Source organism: Diplotaxodon limnothrissa, linkage group LG9 (genome assembly GCF_057381915.1).
Source record: "Diplotaxodon limnothrissa isolate DT_005_m linkage group LG9, D_limnothrissa_male_GT1.1, whole genome shotgun sequence".
In the NCBI taxonomy this organism is placed as follows: domain Eukaryota; kingdom Metazoa; phylum Chordata; class Actinopteri; order Cichliformes; family Cichlidae; genus Diplotaxodon; species Diplotaxodon limnothrissa.
This window is the reverse complement of record NC_140604.1, coordinates 10,420,619-10,439,414: the sequence shown is the minus strand read 5'-3', so window position 1 is coordinate 10,439,414 and position 18,796 is coordinate 10,420,619. Positions and strand designations below refer to the sequence as shown.

Sequence of the window (18,796 nt, the reverse complement as noted above, 5' to 3'; positions counted from 1 at the left end):
CTAAACTCTTGTGTAGGGCCTCTTTCCATGTTGCACCATTCATTTTAAAAAGTCCTGGTAACAAGAGACAGAGGTGACTTGATGTATTACAGTTACTTCCCAATTTACAGAAATGATGTGACTTCTGACATTTTCCTAGCAGGAAATGTGCTACTGTGGGACACTGAAAGAATAAACAGCAAGGCACGTTTTGTTTTAATAACTTTTCTTTACTTCATTTGTATGAACTAGGTTTACCTTACAAAATCTTATACTGTATATAATGTTTTATGTTTAATTCATGTCAATGTCAGCTCGTGTTTACTCGGGTGAGCAGTACCGGCCCACAAAGAGAATGCTCTTGGTGGGTTTATGTCGGATGAAGAAGATGAAGGGATGGTCGGCAACAAACTCAGCGGGAATCGTTATAGAGCGGACTTCCATGTCAACCCCAGTGGCAGCAGCAGCCTCAGTTCCTTCTTCATTTACATCCACCAAAGCCTTGTGAACAACTTTGGACACTATCAGGTCATTTGCTGGAGACATTCCTAGTAGATGAAGAGCCCAGAAATCAGTTGTGTTTTTTTCTTTACCAGATGATGTTTTGCAGTTTTTGTGCTCTCAATATAACTGTATAATTGATTCAGTGTGTCTCATTGGTGCAATATTTCTCACCAGAGAAGTCTCTCTTGTAGATGTCAAAAGCGTTCTCCATTCCCATGTTGGTCAGGATTTTCTCCAAGTCATACTTCTCCTCCATCTTAAATCGAGGGAGCTTGACATCAACCTCGTTGGGGCTCATCATGTCTGGGCGAGTCCAGTCCACAAAGTTCTGATAGGTCAGCTCCTTCTCCAGCTGTGTGGATACAGTGTCACTAGCTTGTCTGATTGAAACTGGACATTAAAGTACTGGTAAGTGCATCTTACCTTTTCCAAGCCTGTGGTATCATCTTCTATGTCATTAGGCAGGAATATGAGCATGCTGAGGTCATTTCCTTTATACGGCATCTCAAGAATCTGTCCAGAAACATTGTTTTTATTTATTACTCCATCAAAGATGATCTGACTTCCTAATCTAGAAATTTAGGCTGATATTTGTAAAAGACAAGTTTTAGATCATGCTGGTGAAATCCTGTAATAAGCTGAAAGTGATGGATGTTACCTTGCAGTTGGCCTCAGGAATGGTCGCAAAAGGAAATTTACTTTTCTGCTGCATCATCTTCACCGGCTTAGTGTCGTTCTGAAAAATAGGGGAGACAAGAGAAATGTTTTTTGTGTTTAGTCTCAAAATGATCTCAAAAAGTTCTGTCATGGTTTTATTCCAGCCATTGAGTGGATTTGGATGTAGAGCACACGTCACAACACAATTTGTTCTTGTTAGCCGAAGTTTGTGATGTGCTGTTGTTTGAGATTTATTTGAGAACTTATTGGATATTACATGAATAATAAACTGCATTGCATAACTGCATAAAGTTGGAAAGTGATCGTCCTAAAAGCACGATTTTATCCCCTCAGAGCTCCAGGCTTTATGTTCTCATTCAGCAAAGTCCACAGCTCGTTTGTAGTATGACAGATCAAAGTATAACTGCACCATCCTATGCTGCCTTTCTGCACTGTTACCTTGTTCAGTCGAAACTGCACATCAGCAGTCTTCTCCTCCTTAAACTGCGTGTTCCAGCTGCCCTTGAAGTAAATGGCATTCACGAGAACCAGCTTCGTCAGGCTACCCACTGCATCCTGGCTTAGCAAGTCCTTGATTTTATCTGGTAAAAAGAATTTATGAAAACTATTAACTATTACCAAAGATGCACTAGTTACTGTACAACATCTTCAGCTATAAAATCAGAAAACAGGGCAACAGCAAGATGGTTTTTATTTTAAAAAAAGGGGGAAAAAGCTTTATGATCAGTATAACAGGGAACAAAAAACAAAAATTCAAGTGTAGGCTTGAAGCCACTGAGGTGGTTGTTAGCGGGGGTGACGCGATGCTTCTGGTATGCATGAATTAATTAAACAGTCCAATAACTCCAGCAGTACTTATCTTGTCCTTTTTGGTCTTTGTTCCAAACATTTTAAGATAAAAGCGCAGCGGTCACAAACGTTTTGCCTTCTTATGATTAACAACACACCTGACGCTGATTACGTGCGTCCACCTTAAATACCTTACATAAACCTACCATACAGGAACTTAAAAAGGTGGAATCCTCAGTGGTGCTTGGTGCCACACCCTCAGGGACTTTAATGTTATATAAAAACACTGACAGCTCAATATCTACCTCAGTCACTCTCCCTGATCCAGCTGAGTCACCAATAGGAAAAATCTGCTTTTCACAGGAACTTGGTAACAGCAATAAGAGAATACGTAGTTTATTCCAAGAAGATATCGTCTCTCTCCCATATATAACATCTTATTGGAACCGATATGTTCCAGATATCAAGTGGAAGACAGTCTGGATGGTCCCCCATAAATATTTGATTGTAAATAAGGTGAAAGAAGTCTCATTTAAAATTCTACATAAATGTTATGCAGCCAGTCACTACATGGTCAAATTTAAAAGGGACATAAATACTAATTGTACTTTCTGTGGGGATCATCCAGAAACTGTGACACATCTTTTTTGGTACTGTTCTTTTACACAGAGATTCTGGAAGGAATTTAGCAGGTTTGTTATTGTCCATATTTTAAGGGAGTTTTCTTTACGATGGGAAAATGTTTTATTCTGTTTGTTTAAGTTCCCCAAGAAGTATGAGAAATTTTTTTTATGATGAATTTGTTCATACTTTTAGCTACATTTTTTATCCATAAATGTAAGTTTACTAACAAAACACCATATTTCTGTCATTATTTTAAGGATGTGGAAATGTACATACAATCAATATCAGACTCCACCAACACAAAGGCTCTCAAAACAATACATGTATGTGTATTCTTATAATTGTTACCTTTTTCTTTTACTCTTGGCTTTTTGTGTTCATGTTCTGTTGTTTTGTATACTTCATCTGTTCGTATGTTGTATACTCATTGTTTGTTAAATAAAGTTTAAAAAAAAGAAACTTAAAAAGGTTACCTCTAGCGGCAACATAAGGTATCAACCCAAAAATGGCTCCTACAAAAATAATGTCTTCTTTCAACTGGGATTAAGATTGTCTCATTTCCAGCAGGTGGCACCACAGTCCTATAACCCTCATAGAAAGTCCTTGTATCCTATTATTATAGATGGTAGATTTATAAATGGCCTGTATTTGTATCGCGCTTTTATAAAAACAATGAATGAATTTCCTGCTGCACTTAAGATAATATAAAGATATAGAATCAATAGCAGCCAATCCTAAATGGGCCTGAAAAATAAAAATATGTTAAAGACACAAGTGATCAAAGTAGAAGTACCCATCACATAATATAATAAGAATAGAAGAATTGGCCTGCTATTTACAGCAACATACTGCTGTGATGGTTTTATTAATAGCATGAAACCAAACAGTAAAACCCAGAGATAATGCTGCTTAATACTGAATAGAAATTAGACTGGAAGAACTGGAAACAGAAAATAATGTGGACGGTGGACAATCCGGTAATAATGTCTCAACTGAACACAACACAACTGATCCCCAAGGATTTACAGTGGAGATCATTTAAAGTTACATTATGCTTACCTTGTGTCTGCTTCTCCACCCAGCTGTTGATGTGGACCCTGGCCTCCTCTGCATTTCCTTTGAAGTCCACAGACTCAAGCTCAGCGTTGTAATGCTTTTTGGTGCCTTTTAAAAATTCCTGGAATTGTGAAAATAAGTCACTCGAAACAGATTCAACAAACTACGGAGACTTCAATCAAGTTCAGTCACTGTGTTAAAACATTTTCAGTCCTTTGGATGCAGTTGAAGCTTGAACTAACCAGTCAGCCTTTGTCTAATAAAAGATTAAAGCAAATAGCTTGTTGGATGCCAATTTAAGTAGCCAGCATAGAAAAATACACAGATTGTGGGTAAGCTGGTTTGTAACGTTTCGGTTCAGATGGCAGCAGTTTTTGCTGACAAATGTACATTTTAGTATTTCTAAGTATTAATAAATTAGTGTTTTACTTCTTTATATATTTCTTTATACTATTTGCAAATGTTTTAAAAGTTTAATCTGCTGTGATGACTGGAACACAAAGGAGAGAAATGGTGCCTTGTCTCTTGTTATGAACTGTAAATAAATAAAACTGTAAAATGATTATATTTCATTTTAGTTTTATCTGTTTAGTTCTACTTTTTCAGTTTTACTGTTTTTGTGTTATTTAGTTTTAATGCAAATGTTTCTATTTTATTGCTGTGTTTTATGAAGACTTGTCTGTTTTTTATCATAGAACATATTCTTGTGAAATGTTTCCAGTAAATACAGTGAACTTGTACTACCACTACTACTGACTAGATGTAGCCAACTTCATGGTATTAAATTAGCATTACTGTCCTAAACTTTGTGTAAGTGAAAATCCAGGGAGCAGGGAGAAACGTGCACAGCTTTGGTCTCATGACTTATAACAGGGCTCACTGCACAGGTTAGTCATTTATTGTAAGTCTAAGTAACAACAGGTTTCCTCTCACACCTCGAGAAACGTGTAGGACCGATCCCCGTAAAGTCTGTTGGCAAGACTGAGGGAGTATGGAGCATCAGCCTTGTTCAGATCAGTTAGTAGTTTGGCAAACTTGGCGTGGACATCGTCCTCGTCGGTCTGGGGTTTCAGACACTGTGAACAGCCAGAGAAGACTTACGTGTTATAAAGCCACGATGAACCAAAGACAGATGAAAGACAGCTAATATGGCTAACATAACTCTGCATTGGCCTTTTTGAATGTATCAGTGTTAGTTTGTTTTCATTTGGTAATAGCTTTCTCATAACTAACATCCACTGAATGATTGGATTCAAAGTCTTAAGGAACTGAAGGGCTCAGTAGTAATCTGTATTTACAAGGCCTCCTGCATCTTTTGGAAAGAATACAGAAAAAGGACAAACAGACGCAACAAACGCTCAAATATGTTAAACATTTAGAACATGTATGATGTTACGCTTTTGTTGACACTGAACTTTTCACCTGCTGCATAAATCTGCTTTCTACTAATTCTGTTTTAAGGTGTTAGCTATGTGTTGGATATATGTGGTGGGAAGTTTGGTGTGAGATACTCTGGAGCTAAAACCTTGAATTTCCCTGTCAGATCACAGTTATTCGCTTTGTTACCACCTTGCGCAGGTAGCCCGGCAGTCTGGTTTGCTGCTGAATCTGCGTCTGCATCTGCGTCCGCGTCTGCATCCGTGTCTGCATCAGGGTCTGCATTGGCGTCTGTAGCGACGACGACGTTTCTGACTGTGTTTGTGTCGGTTTCTCTTCTGCCGGCTTTAGTTTTTCAACCTCAGTAAAGCCGAGGACCTGTGAGGGAGGAATCACTGTTGACATTTTCATAGTTTGTTTGTGTGTGAATATGTGAATGCATGCATGCATTACACATGTTATTTGGATATAAATATGTTTGAGCAGACATTCTGTGGTGACCTGCTTCCCTTTTGGAAATAAAAAAATAAATCCACATGACAAGAAGTCTCAAATTTAAGGTTAAAGAAATATGGAGGGTTATGGACACATTTCACCTCTCCTCTATGTTATATATGGCAATGAAAGTATTCGGCAGCCTAGAAGCCATGCATGTACATATTCTGCACCAAACCAAAAACTCTCAGGTAGAAATACATTATTATATTCATACAGTATTGTACTGGACGTTGACACATACTTAACAAGCTATGTGATCACAGACTTGGCCATTGAAGAATATCCCATTTCTTGTCTTGAGAAACTCTCTGGTTTATTTTGCAACAGTTTTTAGTTTATTTCCATTTGAACTGTGAAGCTTTGTCTAAATGGTTTAGCTGAATCACCATAATAGCTTATTATTGTAATATTGGGTTTCTGGGCTTTATTCTGTGGTAAAATATTAACGACTAATGTTATTAAAGCCACAAATTTTCCCCTTGCTTTGGCAAAGATCATCTGCTTTTATTTGCACTTTCAATATCTACTTATATTCCACATATAATACTGATAGGAGCAAAACCAGCCTTTGTACACAAATCATGATCTGTTTGCCAGATATGTAGTGAAATGACATGATTGATGTAATCATTCTGTAATCCATACTCCTGTATAACCATCAGCAGTTTTGTTTGTTTGTTTGTTTTGTTTTGTTTGGTTTTTTTGGGGGGGGCTTTGTTTCTTTTGTCGGTTGCACGGACCAATACTGTAACAGTTTACCAGTGTACAGTTTGGTTTGTATCATATCTATCTTATAGACTCCAATTTGTACATGTAAATGGAGAGTCCTCTTCACACACTGAGGTTAATTATGGAGTTCCACAGGGTTCAGTGCTAGGACCAATTCTGTTTACATTATACATGCTTCCCTCAGGCAGCATCATTAGAAGACATAGCATAAATTTTCACTGCTATGCAGATGACACCCAGCTCTATCTATCCATGAAGCCAGGTAGCACACACCAATTAGTTAAACTGCAGGAATGTCTTAAAGACATAAAGACCTGGATGGCTGCTAACTTTCTGCTTCTTAATTCAGATCAAACTGAGGTTATTGTACTCGGCCCTGAAAATCTTAGAAATATGGTATCTAACCAGATTCTTACTCTGGATGGTGTTACCTTGGCCTCCAGTAACGCTGTGAGGAACCTTGCAGTCGTATAGTACCATATCACCCTATTAGAGCACTTCGCTCTCGCTCTGCAGGCCTACTTGTTGTTCCTAGAGTATTTAAAAGTAGAATAGGAGGGAGAGCCTTCAGTTTTAATGCCCCTCTTCTGTGGAACCAGCTTCCAGTTTGGATTCGGGAGACAGAAACTATCTCTACTTTCAAAATTAGGCTTAAAACTTTCCTTTTTGCTAAAGCATATAGTTAGGGCTGGAGCAGGTGACCCTGAATCCTCCCTTAGTTATGCTGCAATAGACATAGGCTGCCGGGGATTCCCATGATGCATTGAGTTTTTCCTTTCCAGTCACCTTTCTCACTCACTATGTATTAATAGACCTCTCTGCATTGAATCATATCTGTTATTAACCTCTGTCTCTCTTCCACAGCATGTCTTTATCCTGTCTTCCTTCTCTCACCCCAACCAGTCGCAGCAGATGGCCCCGCCCCTCCCTGAGCCTGGTTCTGCCGGAGGTTTCTTCCTGTTAAAAGGGAGTTTTTCCTTCCCACTGTCGCCAAAGTGCTTGCTCATAGGGGGTCATATGATTGTTGGGTTTTTCTCTGTATCTATGAAGCACCTTGAGGCGACTTTTGTTGTGATTTGGCGCTATATAAATAAAATTGAATTGAATTGAATTACAGTTCACTTCTTCAGTAAATAGCAGCACTGTGCAGTAGAAATATATCATTATGAGTAAAACCTCTGCCTTTAAATGTTACTAAGGAGTACAAGGCTGTAAAAATATATATTGTTTCTCTATGTGGAACATTATATATTATTGTCACAGTTGTGCGGAAGCTGACTGTGTGGAGTGAGGAGGAGAATCCAAATGCAGACACGCAAAAACAAAACTTGATTCTAACAGAAAAAGCGCCATTTATTATGGCTGATTAAGCAGTACAAAAATAAAAAGGCGAAATCAATTCAAAGCTAAACAATAACCTGAACCGGAGAAAACTAGAAAGAAAACACAAAATATCCTAAACATAAAAAAATGTGACGTGGAGAAAATAAACATGAAAAACCTTTAAAAGTGGATGAGGCATGAAAGCGCACAGATTGGCTGTATCCCAATTCAGGGTCTGCAGCCTTAAAGGCCGCATTTTAAGGCCGATTACGTCACCGCGACGCGACGAAGGCTGTCCCAATTCGAAGGCTGCTCGAAATGCGGCCCTCAAATGCGTCCGTCATTTCCCTGAATTTTAAGGACGTGGCGGTGTAGACTTCGTGGCCCAACATATCCCAGAATGCATAGCGCGGCGGTGGGTATGGATAATTTTGCCGAAAAAAACGGCGGATGAGGGGCGGCCGAAGAGTAGACTTTAAGTACTGAATATTTTGTCACTTATTTATGTGCAGATATTTAATAATGAAGAACATTAAAACATTACTGTTGGCCACATGTCGGCAAAGTTATGTAACATTAGTGACGTTTGTACTAACTTGGTTTTAAAGCCTTTACTTTAAAATATACGCCGTTCAATAGCTGAGCTTAATCTTACAGAGAATGATCAAAGCTCTTGTAGAAACAAACAAACAAATGAACAAAAGATTTTCTCCTTCATTTCTGTCAAACAAAGTTGTATGACACGTTTCCAGCTGTTAGTATCATGGTTGCTAGGCAACCTGGGCAGCGCAACGGCGGCTAGACCGTCCCATTTCACAAGCCTCGCACTTCCGGCCTTAGCGGTCTTTAAGTATGCGGCCCTTGAGGATCGTTGAGGCTGCGTACTTTAAGGCTGCAGACCTTGAATTGGGATACAGCCATTAAGTGCACACAGGAGGTGATCAGGGGAAGCGGAAACACACGGGGAAACAGCTGATTAGAATGAATATAATGATGCCACACGGGAAGTGAAACTAAACACAATGAACATGGGACACCCGATCTCTTCAAAATAAAACAGGAAACATAACAGGATGGAGATATGACACGAACTTGACAACACAGGACATGCAGACAAGAAACACGACAAGTTAAGACACGCAGACTCAACATGACAAACCTAGGAGGGAGACTTAAACAGAGAGGGTGATGAAACAAAGAGATCTAAGAAACACTGAACTAAAACAGCAACCTAGGCAAAATAGAATGAGCTTAATTCATTAAGATAAGTAAACTTGTCGAAATGGTTGAAATTCATTTACCTTATAATGCCGAGTTGTTTATTCAGTACAATATATTTTATTAGTTCATCAAATTTGTGCAATGCTAGGTCTAAATCTGACAAGTGGGATGGAACTACAGATAATATTAAAATATTCAAACAAGAATGTTGAGCTTAAAAATGGGACGTAGTGGGACTTCCGGTTTATGTGACTATGGCGTAGGTCGCACCGAGCGTAGCTCCTGCAGAGTCTAGTTATTATCTAGCATTTCCAGGCACATTTTGACGGGTTTTTTCTTTTTGTTTAGTTCCGAGACAAGACTGTTTTTGCTTTTTGTGTTTACAATGTCGCGTAAGGTTAATAAGAGCGCAAGCACCTCTCAGCCAAACTTGCGGCCTGCTGCTAACACTGCATCCCCGCCTCGTGGTAAAACTTCGCCACTGCCTGGGTCACCCGACACGCCGCTCGTCGATACGGAAAAATTCACGAAGGCTGAACTCCTCTCTGAACTTAGTGAAGAAATTTCAGCACTGTTTAAAAAGGAACTGACGACAGCGTTTGCGGAGAATCTCACGTCTATCAGGTCCGACATACAGCAACTAAAAACGGACCTTTCCTCAGATATAACTACCATGCGGCAGGAATTCGCTGGCCTCAGAAGCACAGTTACGGAGATGGAACAGTCTCTCTCCACATGCACGGATGATATTGTCCACCTCCAAGCCAAAGTGGATGCGATGTCAAAGGAGTTGGCCAAATTGGAGAATAAATGCGAGGATTTGGAGTCCAGGTCTCGCCGCAATAATATACGCATTGTTGGTGTGCCAGAGGAGAACGTCCTGTCCGCTACAGATGTGTCCGTGCTGTTGATGGAGGCATTTCAGCTTGGGAAGGAGCCGCTTGTAGACAGAGCCCACCGAACTTTGGCCCCCAAACCTAACACCGGTGAACGCCCCCGTGCTATGGTTGTGAAGCTGCACTATTACGCTGACTGTGCTAGGATTCTCCAGAAGGCCAGGGAGCTGCAGAGGGTGCAGATAAATAATATGACCATTTCTGTGTTCCCCGACCACACCGCTAAGACAGCGCGGGCCCGTGCGGCTTTCAATGAGGTCCGTCGCCAGCTTCGCGGCATCCAGGGAGTCCGATTTGGGATCCTCTATCCGGCAAGACTACGGATCACTTATCAAGGAATGCAGCGCGACTTCGTCTCGCCAGATGAGGCCAAGGAATATATTAAGACAATAACCACGCGATAAAAAATATAGCGGGACAATGTTTGTTTGTTTGAAATAGCGCATGATCCAAATCCAAACATCATTGTGGTAAGCTAAGTTTGTTACTCTGCCAAACACTTGTTTTGTTTTACCTGTCTAATAGTAAAATATAATTGGGTTATTTTTATTTTATTTGTGCCTTTTAATCTATTGAGAAATGACTCTGTTGGAGCTTTGGTTTGACACGGTTCGTTTCGTAGTCGGGAGCGTTTTTGTTCAGATTGCTCCGGGTGGGAGCGTGCACTGCCGTCTCCATCGTTTGGGGATGGGGGCTTTTGCTGTGCAGGGGGGAGGCGGGAGGGTGCATTTGACGTGTTATTATTATTTTTATTCTGAAGCTGTACTTCTGTTGTTGTGGGTTTGCGTTGTGTGTTTGTGTGAGTGTGTTTTTCCCACTTGTTCTTTCTTTGGGGGTGAAGAAATAAGTATTTTCTCTTTTATCTTTCTGCAATGACCAGTACTTCAGGTCAGTCCTTAGGCAATAGTGGTATTAGATTTTTAACTTGGAATGTCAAAGGTACAATTAAAACCCAGGAGGGCATGGAGCTACCTGCCAGGGAGCAGCAGGTAAGCGCATAGTCCCTCCTGATAGCCCTTAATGTCTAAGTGTATTTAAAATTGAGAGGTGGGCAACGACGCCAGGGGTGAGGTGTACACCCTGATGGTAATTTGGACTCCGTGATTGTGCCCACCCCCAAGATCCTATATGTATGTGTAATGAGAGTGTGAATAATGTGAATGTCTAAGTTGTGGGATAAAATTGAGGCAGAGGCAGCCAGAAGGGGACGGGGGGGGGGGGGGGGGGGGGGGGGGGTAGCCTCCTCTGCACCCTGGTGACATACCCCTACTCCAAGGCCCTGCATGTGTGGGTGGCTGTGGTGGAGCTGGAAGAGGGAGGCAGCTGGAGATGGGGAGGGAAGGAAGGGAGGGGCAGGTAACCCCTCCCTGGGGCCAGCTCCCCCGCTGACCCCAGTAGGCACTCCCATACTCTGCGACCCGCCAGGGAAAGGGGGCCCAGGCCCATCCAGACCGAGGCCCAGTGCAGCAGCGCCCCCCGGCCCCACAGAGCCCGGGACAGTCCACCCAACCCCACCACAGAGAAAACTGCACCCACCCCACCATCCACTCATCTTCCAGACTACATAAGACAATAAACACCCAGGCTGAGATCTTCCTCCACCTCTCCTGTATCTCCCCCTCCTGCAGAGAGAGTTCCTGAAGAGAGGAGAGCTCCTGCAAGATGTGACCATCTCCCCCACCAGTTGAAGATTGCACCTTAGAACACACATGCATCAACACTACAATGAGCGGGTGGAGGGAGGTTTGGAGTCTTCTCCCACCCCCGTTCTCTGCGGCCTGCTGGAGCGGGAGGGCTAAGAGGAGTTGGCCGTCCGACTGCGGTCTGGGGTGTGGGGCCTCCCTGCTGCTACGGAGTCGGGGTGGTCTGCCTCTCCCCACCGCAGGGAAAAGGGTAACACCACCTGGGTCTGGGTGCAGTTCCCCCCTCCAGGGGCAAGGGTACCTAGACCCGGTTTGTAGAGTATGCTTGGGGAGTGTGATCGTGTGTACAGCGTCTCTTTATGTCTGTCTCCACGTTGGTTGAGTGTGGAGTAAGTGCACATGAGAGCATGAGGGTGAGAATGGATGTTTGTGTCTGTGTGTGCCTGTATGTCTGTGTCTATATGTCAGGTTGGGTATCAGACGCCACCTCTTTGGGGACATCTCAGGCCCTCCAAGGTTTGGAGGCCTATCTCCACCCACCACCACTTCCCCTGCCGGTGGCGGACTCCCTCAGGTGTCGGTGCGTTGGTGGTTCTTTGTGTCTGGGGGTGGGCGTCCGGGTACACACCGGCTCACTCCTTGGCGGCCGCTTATTGGGGCCTGGAGCCTGGGGCTCGCTCGGGCCCCTTCGGAGGTGGGGTGCCCCCGGCCTCTCGGCCTGGGGCTCGGTCACTCAGGCACAGCTGGGGGCCGGCGGAGCTCACGGGCGCGTCACTGCAACCCCCCCTGGCTTCTGCTCCGCGGCTGCTGAGTGAACCCTCATCTGGGACTCTCCTCAGCTCTTACTGGAACAGTGGCGCGGCTGCCCCTCTGTTGGTCTTCCATGGTCTCTTGTGTTCTGGGGGCCTCTGGATGTCTGGAGTTTTGATCTCCTCCATACCCGCTTCACACCCTGGAGGACGGGGCTGTGGCCCCCCCACACTCCCTAGCAGATCGTTACATGGAGAAACCTTCGGAATACAAGCGCGCTGATCCACACAGGTATGCACACGGGTGTTCACTGCTCGTAGACCCAAATTACACCTTTCTTGGCCGCTACTTCGAAGCACATCTGTCCTGCGTGCTGCACAACAACATTGAATATTTAGTATTTACTGCTGTTTACACTTAGCTAGATTAATGCGATGGTGTTGTGTTTAGTATGTTGCTTTGTTTTTTTTTGCTTGTTTTCTATTTTTCTCTCAACAGGTGATCCAGGAGATTTTTATTTTTTTTTCTCCCCCCCTTTCTCACTGTCCCTCTCCCCTTCTGTTTTCCCTTTCCTTCCTCTTTCTTTCTCCCTTTCCTATCCCTCACTCATGTCTGTCCCGTCTGTAACATCTGAAAATAAAATATAATAAATAATAAAAACAAAGATCGACCAAATGGACCAATACGGCAATGCCACGATGATCCATTTGGCAAACTAAATCCATTGGGTATCCTTGTTGGTCTTCAGACAACAATTCTGATGGCTAAAGAACCAAATGGGACAGGCAAAAAAAAAAAAAAAAGAAAAAAAAGAGGAATGTCAAAGGTATGAATAGCCCAATTAAACGATCTAAAATATTCTCGCCTCTTAAACGTTTAAAGAGTGATGTAATGTTTTTGCAAGAGACCCATTTGCGAAATCGGGATCATCTTAGGCTCAGGTGCCCATGGGTGGGTCATACTTTCCATTCAATGTTTAATTCAAAAGCCAGGGGGGTGGCGATCTTAATAAACAGAAGGGTACAGTTTACAGCCTCTGAGATTAAAGCTGACAAAAACGGGGGATATTTGGTTGTTGTAGGCACCATGTACAATGTACCCGTCCTCTTAGTCAATGTGTATGCGCCAAATTTTGATAATCCAGGTTTTACAGATGATGCTATTTTTGAGTAGTCTCCCTTCCCTTGATACTCATCTTTTGATATTGGGTGGTGACTTAAACTGTGTTATTGATCCTGCCTTAGATCGCTCGAATCCTCGGACCCTGACCCAATCCTCTATGTCCAAGTCTATTTCGGAGTTTATGTTTCAGAATGGTTTTGTAGATCCCTGGAGGTTTTCTAACCCTACCACCAGAGCGTACTCTTTCTTTTCTCAGGTACATCAGTCCTTTTCGCGGATTGATTATTTTTTTGTGGACGGTTCCCTTATTCCAAAAGTACTGTCATCTACGTATCATCCTATTGTCATTTCCGATCACGCACCACTTAGCGTTGACATCAAGCTCATAGCCCAGTCCTCTTTTTCCTCACCCTGGAGATTTAACTCTTTGTTGCTTTCGGATGAGGGGTTTGTTACCATTATCAAATCTGCAATTGATGAATTTATGGTGTTTAACGACAGCGATACTGTTATGAGGTCATTGCTTTGGGAATCTCTCAAGGCATATGTGCGCGGGCAAATAATTTCTTTCTCTGCCCATTCCACTAAAAGCCACAAAGCCAAACTTCAAACTTTGACTACACGAATTTGTGACATAGATAGACAGGTTGTTGACAGTCCCACTCCTGATTTGCATAAAAGACGACTTGACTTGCAGACCGAATTTGATTTACTTTCTACGGCAGATGCTGAACGTCTTTTACTTCGTGCGCGTGCGACTTATTATGAACATGGTGATAAGCCCAGAAGGCTTTTGGCCCATCAGTTAAAACGTCAGGCCTCTTCTCGATTAATTTCTCAAATTAAAGATGCGGCAGGCAACTTGGTCTCTGATTCAAAGGAAGTAAATGAGGTGTTTAAGAAGTATTATTCCTCCCTATATGAATCTGAATCTGCTGCTGACGCCTCTGAGATGGATTCTTTTTTTAACGGTTTTATAATGCCCACTGTCGATCCTGTTATAGCTGAACAATTAGATGCCCCTTTTAGGTTGGATGAAATTGTGCATGCAATCAAGACCATGCACAATAGTAAGGCACCAGGACCTGACGCGTTTTCAGTTGAATTTTTAAAAACATTTATAGACAAGTTAGCCCCACTACTTCTTTCAGTGTATAATGAATCTTTTGAACGTGGTCTATTGCCCCCTACATTGTCTCAAGCACTAATTACTGTTCTCTTAAAGAAGGGTAAGGATCCTACGTCTTGCACCTCATATAGGCCTATTTCACTGCTGAATGTTGATGTTAAAGTCTTGGCTAAAATTTTAGCAATTCGCCTTGAAAAGGTTCTTCCTACTATTATTTCAGATGAACAGAATGGCTTTATTAAAGGCCGCCAGCTGTTCTTTAATGTCCGCACGCTTTTGAATGTCATTCTTTCCCAACACTCGACCACTAATTCAGAAGTAGTTATCTCACTTGATGCTGAGAAAGCTTTCGATCGTGTGGAGTGGAGCTTTCTCTTTGCGGTCTTACAAAGATTTGGTTTCAAGGACAGATTCATTTCATGGATTCGACTGTTGTACAAGGCACCCCAAGCCAGTGTATAGACAAATGGTGTTTCCTCTGGCTACTTCTCATTGTCACGCGGCACGAGATAGGGTTGCCCCCTGTCCCACCTACTTTTTGCTATTGTAATTGAACCCCTATCTATAGCTTTGAAGGCCCTTCCTCATTTTCGTGGTATTTCCCGGTCAGGCCTTGACGTAAAATTGTCTTTGTATGCAGATGACCTGCTTCTATATGTTTCTGCTCCCTTATCTAGCATACCATCGATTGTGTCTCTATTAAACAAGTTCGGCTCTCTGTCAGGTTACAAAATAAATCTTCTTAAAAGTGAATGTTTCCCCATAAATTCTTTAAGTCTTACACTTAAACAATCTGACATTCCTTTTAGACTTAGCCCTGCCGGCTTTAAATATTTGGGAGTTAACATGACTCGTACTTTGTCTTCTCTATACTCTTCCAATTTCTCCCCTTTAATGACTCAAATTCAATCAGATTTTCAGAGATGGAATTCACTACCTTTGTCACTAATTGGTCAGATCAATGCTGTAAAGATGAACATTTTGCCTCGATTGTTATTTCTGTTTCAGAATATTCCTATATTTTTACCTAAAGCTTTTTTCAAAAAGTTAGACCAGCTAGTTACATCGTTTTTGTGGGGAGGGAAACACCCCAGGGTGAGGAAATCATTATTGCAGAGACTGATGTTTGATGGTGGTCTTGCCTTGCCTAACTTTTTATTTTACTATTGGTCCTCTCATATTCACAAATTGACCCATTAGCTTCAATCTCAAGAACTGCTGTGGTGTAAACTGGAACGCCTGTTGTGCACTTCCTCATCCTTAGAAGCTTTATTGTTCTCTCCACTACCACTTAAGCCTTCTCATTTCACCCAAAATCCCGTGGTACAGTCTAGTCTAAGGGTCTGGTCACAACTCAGGAGTCATTTTAAGTACATCTCTGCGTCAGTACAGATGCCCATCACGCAGAACCATCTGTTTACTCCTGGCCTCATTGATGGTACCTATGTACAGTGGAAGCATCATGGTATTAATACCTTTAAGGATCTCTATAAAGATGGCACTTTCTTAACTTTTTTAGACCTGTGTTCAGAAACAAATCTTCCGGCTACCAATCTATTCCGTTATTTTCAGGCACGGCATTGCACTTCTGCTCTCTTCCCCTCCTACCCTCTTCTTCCTAATGTCCAACCATGGGAGGAATTCTTATCCCTTAAACCCAATAAGAATTCAATTATATCTTTAATATATGAACAACTTATGGATTTAAATGTCCATTCAGTTGCTAAAATTAGGGGGGCTTGGGAGCGGGAGTTAGGAGTAATTTTTTCGGATCAGCAATGGGAGAAAGCAGTATCCAATGTCCGTTATAGTATGTCCTGTGCCAGGTTACAACTTATCCAGTTCAAGGTGTTGTACAGGGTTTACTATTCAAAGTCTCGTCTGTCTGAGATTTACCCACAAGTGATGGATCAGTGTGAGAGATGTCATGCCACCCCATGTGACCTAGGCCATATGTTCTTTCTGTGCCCAAGACTCCATGGCTTCTGGAGTCAGTATTCAGTTATTCTTTCCAAGGCTCTTGGGACCCAAATCTGCATGGACCCTTTTCTAGCTGTTTTTGGGCTTCCAGTCAACACTGGTCTAACCGACCCTACACATTTCAAAATTTTAGCCTTTACATCACTTTTGGCTAGACGTTGCATCTTACTCCTTTGGAAATCTTCAAAGCCACCTTCAGTTTCTTTTTGGTTTAGAGATGTGATGTCATTTCTTAAATTGCAAAAGATAGGCCTTGTGGCGAAGGGCAAATACAGAGAATTTTATCGTATCTGGGGCCCCTTCGTAGACTATTGCAAGTCATTAAATGCTCTACCTGCTGATTAATATCATATCTCTCCCCCCCCCCCCCCCCCCCCCTTTTTTTTTTTTTTGTGTTTGTTTTGGGGTTTGTTGTTTGTGTTTGTTTTGGGTTACTTATTAGGTTTTGTTTTGTTTGTTTATTTAAGTGTGTGTGTGTGTGTGTGTGTGTGTGTGTGTGTGTGTGTGTGTGTGTGTGTGTGTGTGTGTTATCGTATCTGTTCATGTAAGAAAAACTAAAAAAATATGTGAGGGGAACAGATTGTATTGTCATTGTAAACCACTGTACACTTGTCTCTCAATAAAAATATGAAAAAGAAAAATGGGACGTAGTGTAAAGCAGGGCAGGGTAAAGGCTGATCATTTTTGTCATTTACACAGTAAAAAACATAAAGGTTGAAAATGTATTATAGTTTAACAACTTTGGTTGAGAAGTTAACAATTATATTTTATGTTTGTCAATTTTTTTGTCCATATCAACTTGTGTTTAAGTCGCAAACACTAACAGGGGGGAAAAAAGCCTGCCTGGGCTTGTTCTTGTCTAATTCCAGTAGCTAATCGGGAACTTGTCCTGACTGAAATTCAAAGTCTCCTGTTTGATGTCATGCTTCACAGTGCAGTGGAATTCATTATTCCTTTCCTGAACCTCAGCCAACACAAGCATTCCCTACCTGTTTTGCTGACACTGGGAAACCAAGTGAGTAATGAATGCCTGCACAGACACTTTCTCCTGTCACACCCCACTCTGCCTACTGGGTTAAAAAAAATTCCACTAGAAACCCTCCTCAAACCTTCCCATTATCCCCATTATAAAAATGTATTAAAATATATTTGTGATCTCCTATTATTATCTCCTTTCAATACAAAATAACCTGCTTTTACTCTCCTTTAAATCCTTCATACATCACTGTACTGTGCACTCAGTTACCCGAACACCTGAAACCACACCTTCCTCTTTTATCTTGATGAGACAGATTCACACACACTTCCCATAATATTTGAAAGCAGACGCTCTGATCCCAGTGGGTGCCACAACATGTATGTATTTCACAACATGTGCATATTCTACCTCTGACATCTGTGTGGCTGTGCTGCCCCTCGCCCCCAGCATCAGCATGGCGAGGGCTGCAGAGACGCTGAGACCAGAGTAGAAGATGTTTCCAGTGCTGTCCTCCTCACTCAACGTTTTGAGCATAGCCAGAGAGAAGGCAGTGCTAGCTTTGGATACAGGGACTGATGATGCCATTGTATCTAAAAATAAATAAATAAATAAATATTAAACTGATGTCATATATCAACGTGTTGATACAGGTTGCCACTTTTTTCTGCCACTATTTTTTATATAGTAATAAACAATCAAGCTTTTAATAAAGTTCAAAGACTTACAGCAAATGTATGCACAGCATTTAAAGAACAGACACTTCTTTATAAATTCTGCATTTCTTCCTGGTATCCTGAATTTTAGCTTCTGGGCAAAATCCTGCCTGATTGTGATCTGTTTAAGGAATGTCCTCAAAAACCAACAATCCAGGAGCAATTTGGTGGCAATCTGTGTGTTTTCCAGTGTGATGACGCAAAAGGCAAAGTGATAACAATGCAGCTTGGAGATAATCAAATTAATATTTTGGATCCAGGAAACTCTTTAGATCTTAGTCTGATCTATAATCTATGATCAATCCTTAAAAGTGCAGTGATGAGGCAGGGATGGGTCCTCCTCAGTCAGGATATAGCCCAGACGCTTGTGCCAGGAAGAATTTCAGAAGATAAGAAGGGTCACATTTGATTTGTTTACCAATAAAAGAAACTTATGAAATGTTTATGATTCTCCATCAGAAACATGTAGAGAATAAGCTGAATAAAAAGGGAACATGTATGAAACACAAAATTTGCACCATTCCCAAAGTTTTTGTCAATGACTTTGGACAAAACTTATTTTCCTCATGATCTCTTCACTTACCTTTAAATCTCTGTTGATCCCGATAAACTGTATCAGAAGGTATGAAAGAAGAGCTGTTAGTCGCGTAAAGTCTGACCGTTACCTTTCTCTGTTACCTTTCTTATCCTCACGCTCCAGTAACAATGATTGACATCCTCTACTTACTGACATAAAATCTTCCTCTGACTCAAGGAATGATCCAGACTGTTTCAGTTAAATGACGCAGTTTTTAAGCCTTCTCTGA

At 41.8% G+C, this 18,796-nt stretch overlaps 1 protein-coding gene across 1 annotated transcript; it reads right to left on the bottom strand.

The window, feature by feature from the left end:
* Positions 1–300: 300 nt before the first annotated feature.
* On the bottom strand, positions 301–18,595 carry LOC146625105 (leukocyte elastase inhibitor-like). Its single transcript, XM_085362666.1, has 10 exons — positions 18,574–18,595; positions 17,686–17,867; positions 5,200–5,385; positions 4,566–4,706; positions 3,634–3,751; positions 1,600–1,742; positions 1,142–1,219; positions 907–996; positions 655–835; positions 301–527 (listed from the first exon to the last, which is right to left on the bottom strand). The coding sequence occupies exons 2-10, from the start codon at positions 17,860–17,862 to the stop codon at positions 301–303; spliced, it is 1,341 nt and encodes a 446-aa protein (XP_085218792.1). The 5' UTR covers positions 17,863–17,867; positions 18,574–18,595.
* Positions 18,596–18,796: the final 201 nt, after the last annotated feature.

Bases quoted from the DNA above. Each gene is read 5' to 3' on its own strand.
- LOC146625105 (XM_085362666.1), bottom strand. From the start codon at position 17,862: ATGGCATCATCAGTCCCTGTATCCAAAGCTAGCACTGCCTTCTCTCTG. The intron at 5,386-17,685 runs GTAGAATATGCA...CCTCCCTCACAG, and splicing joins CAGCCACACAGATGTCAGAG to GTCCTCGGCTTTACTGAGGT. The intron at 1,743-3,633 runs GTAAGCATAATG...TCTTTTTACCAG, and splicing joins GGTGGAGAAGCAGACACAAG to ATAAAATCAAGGACTTGCTA.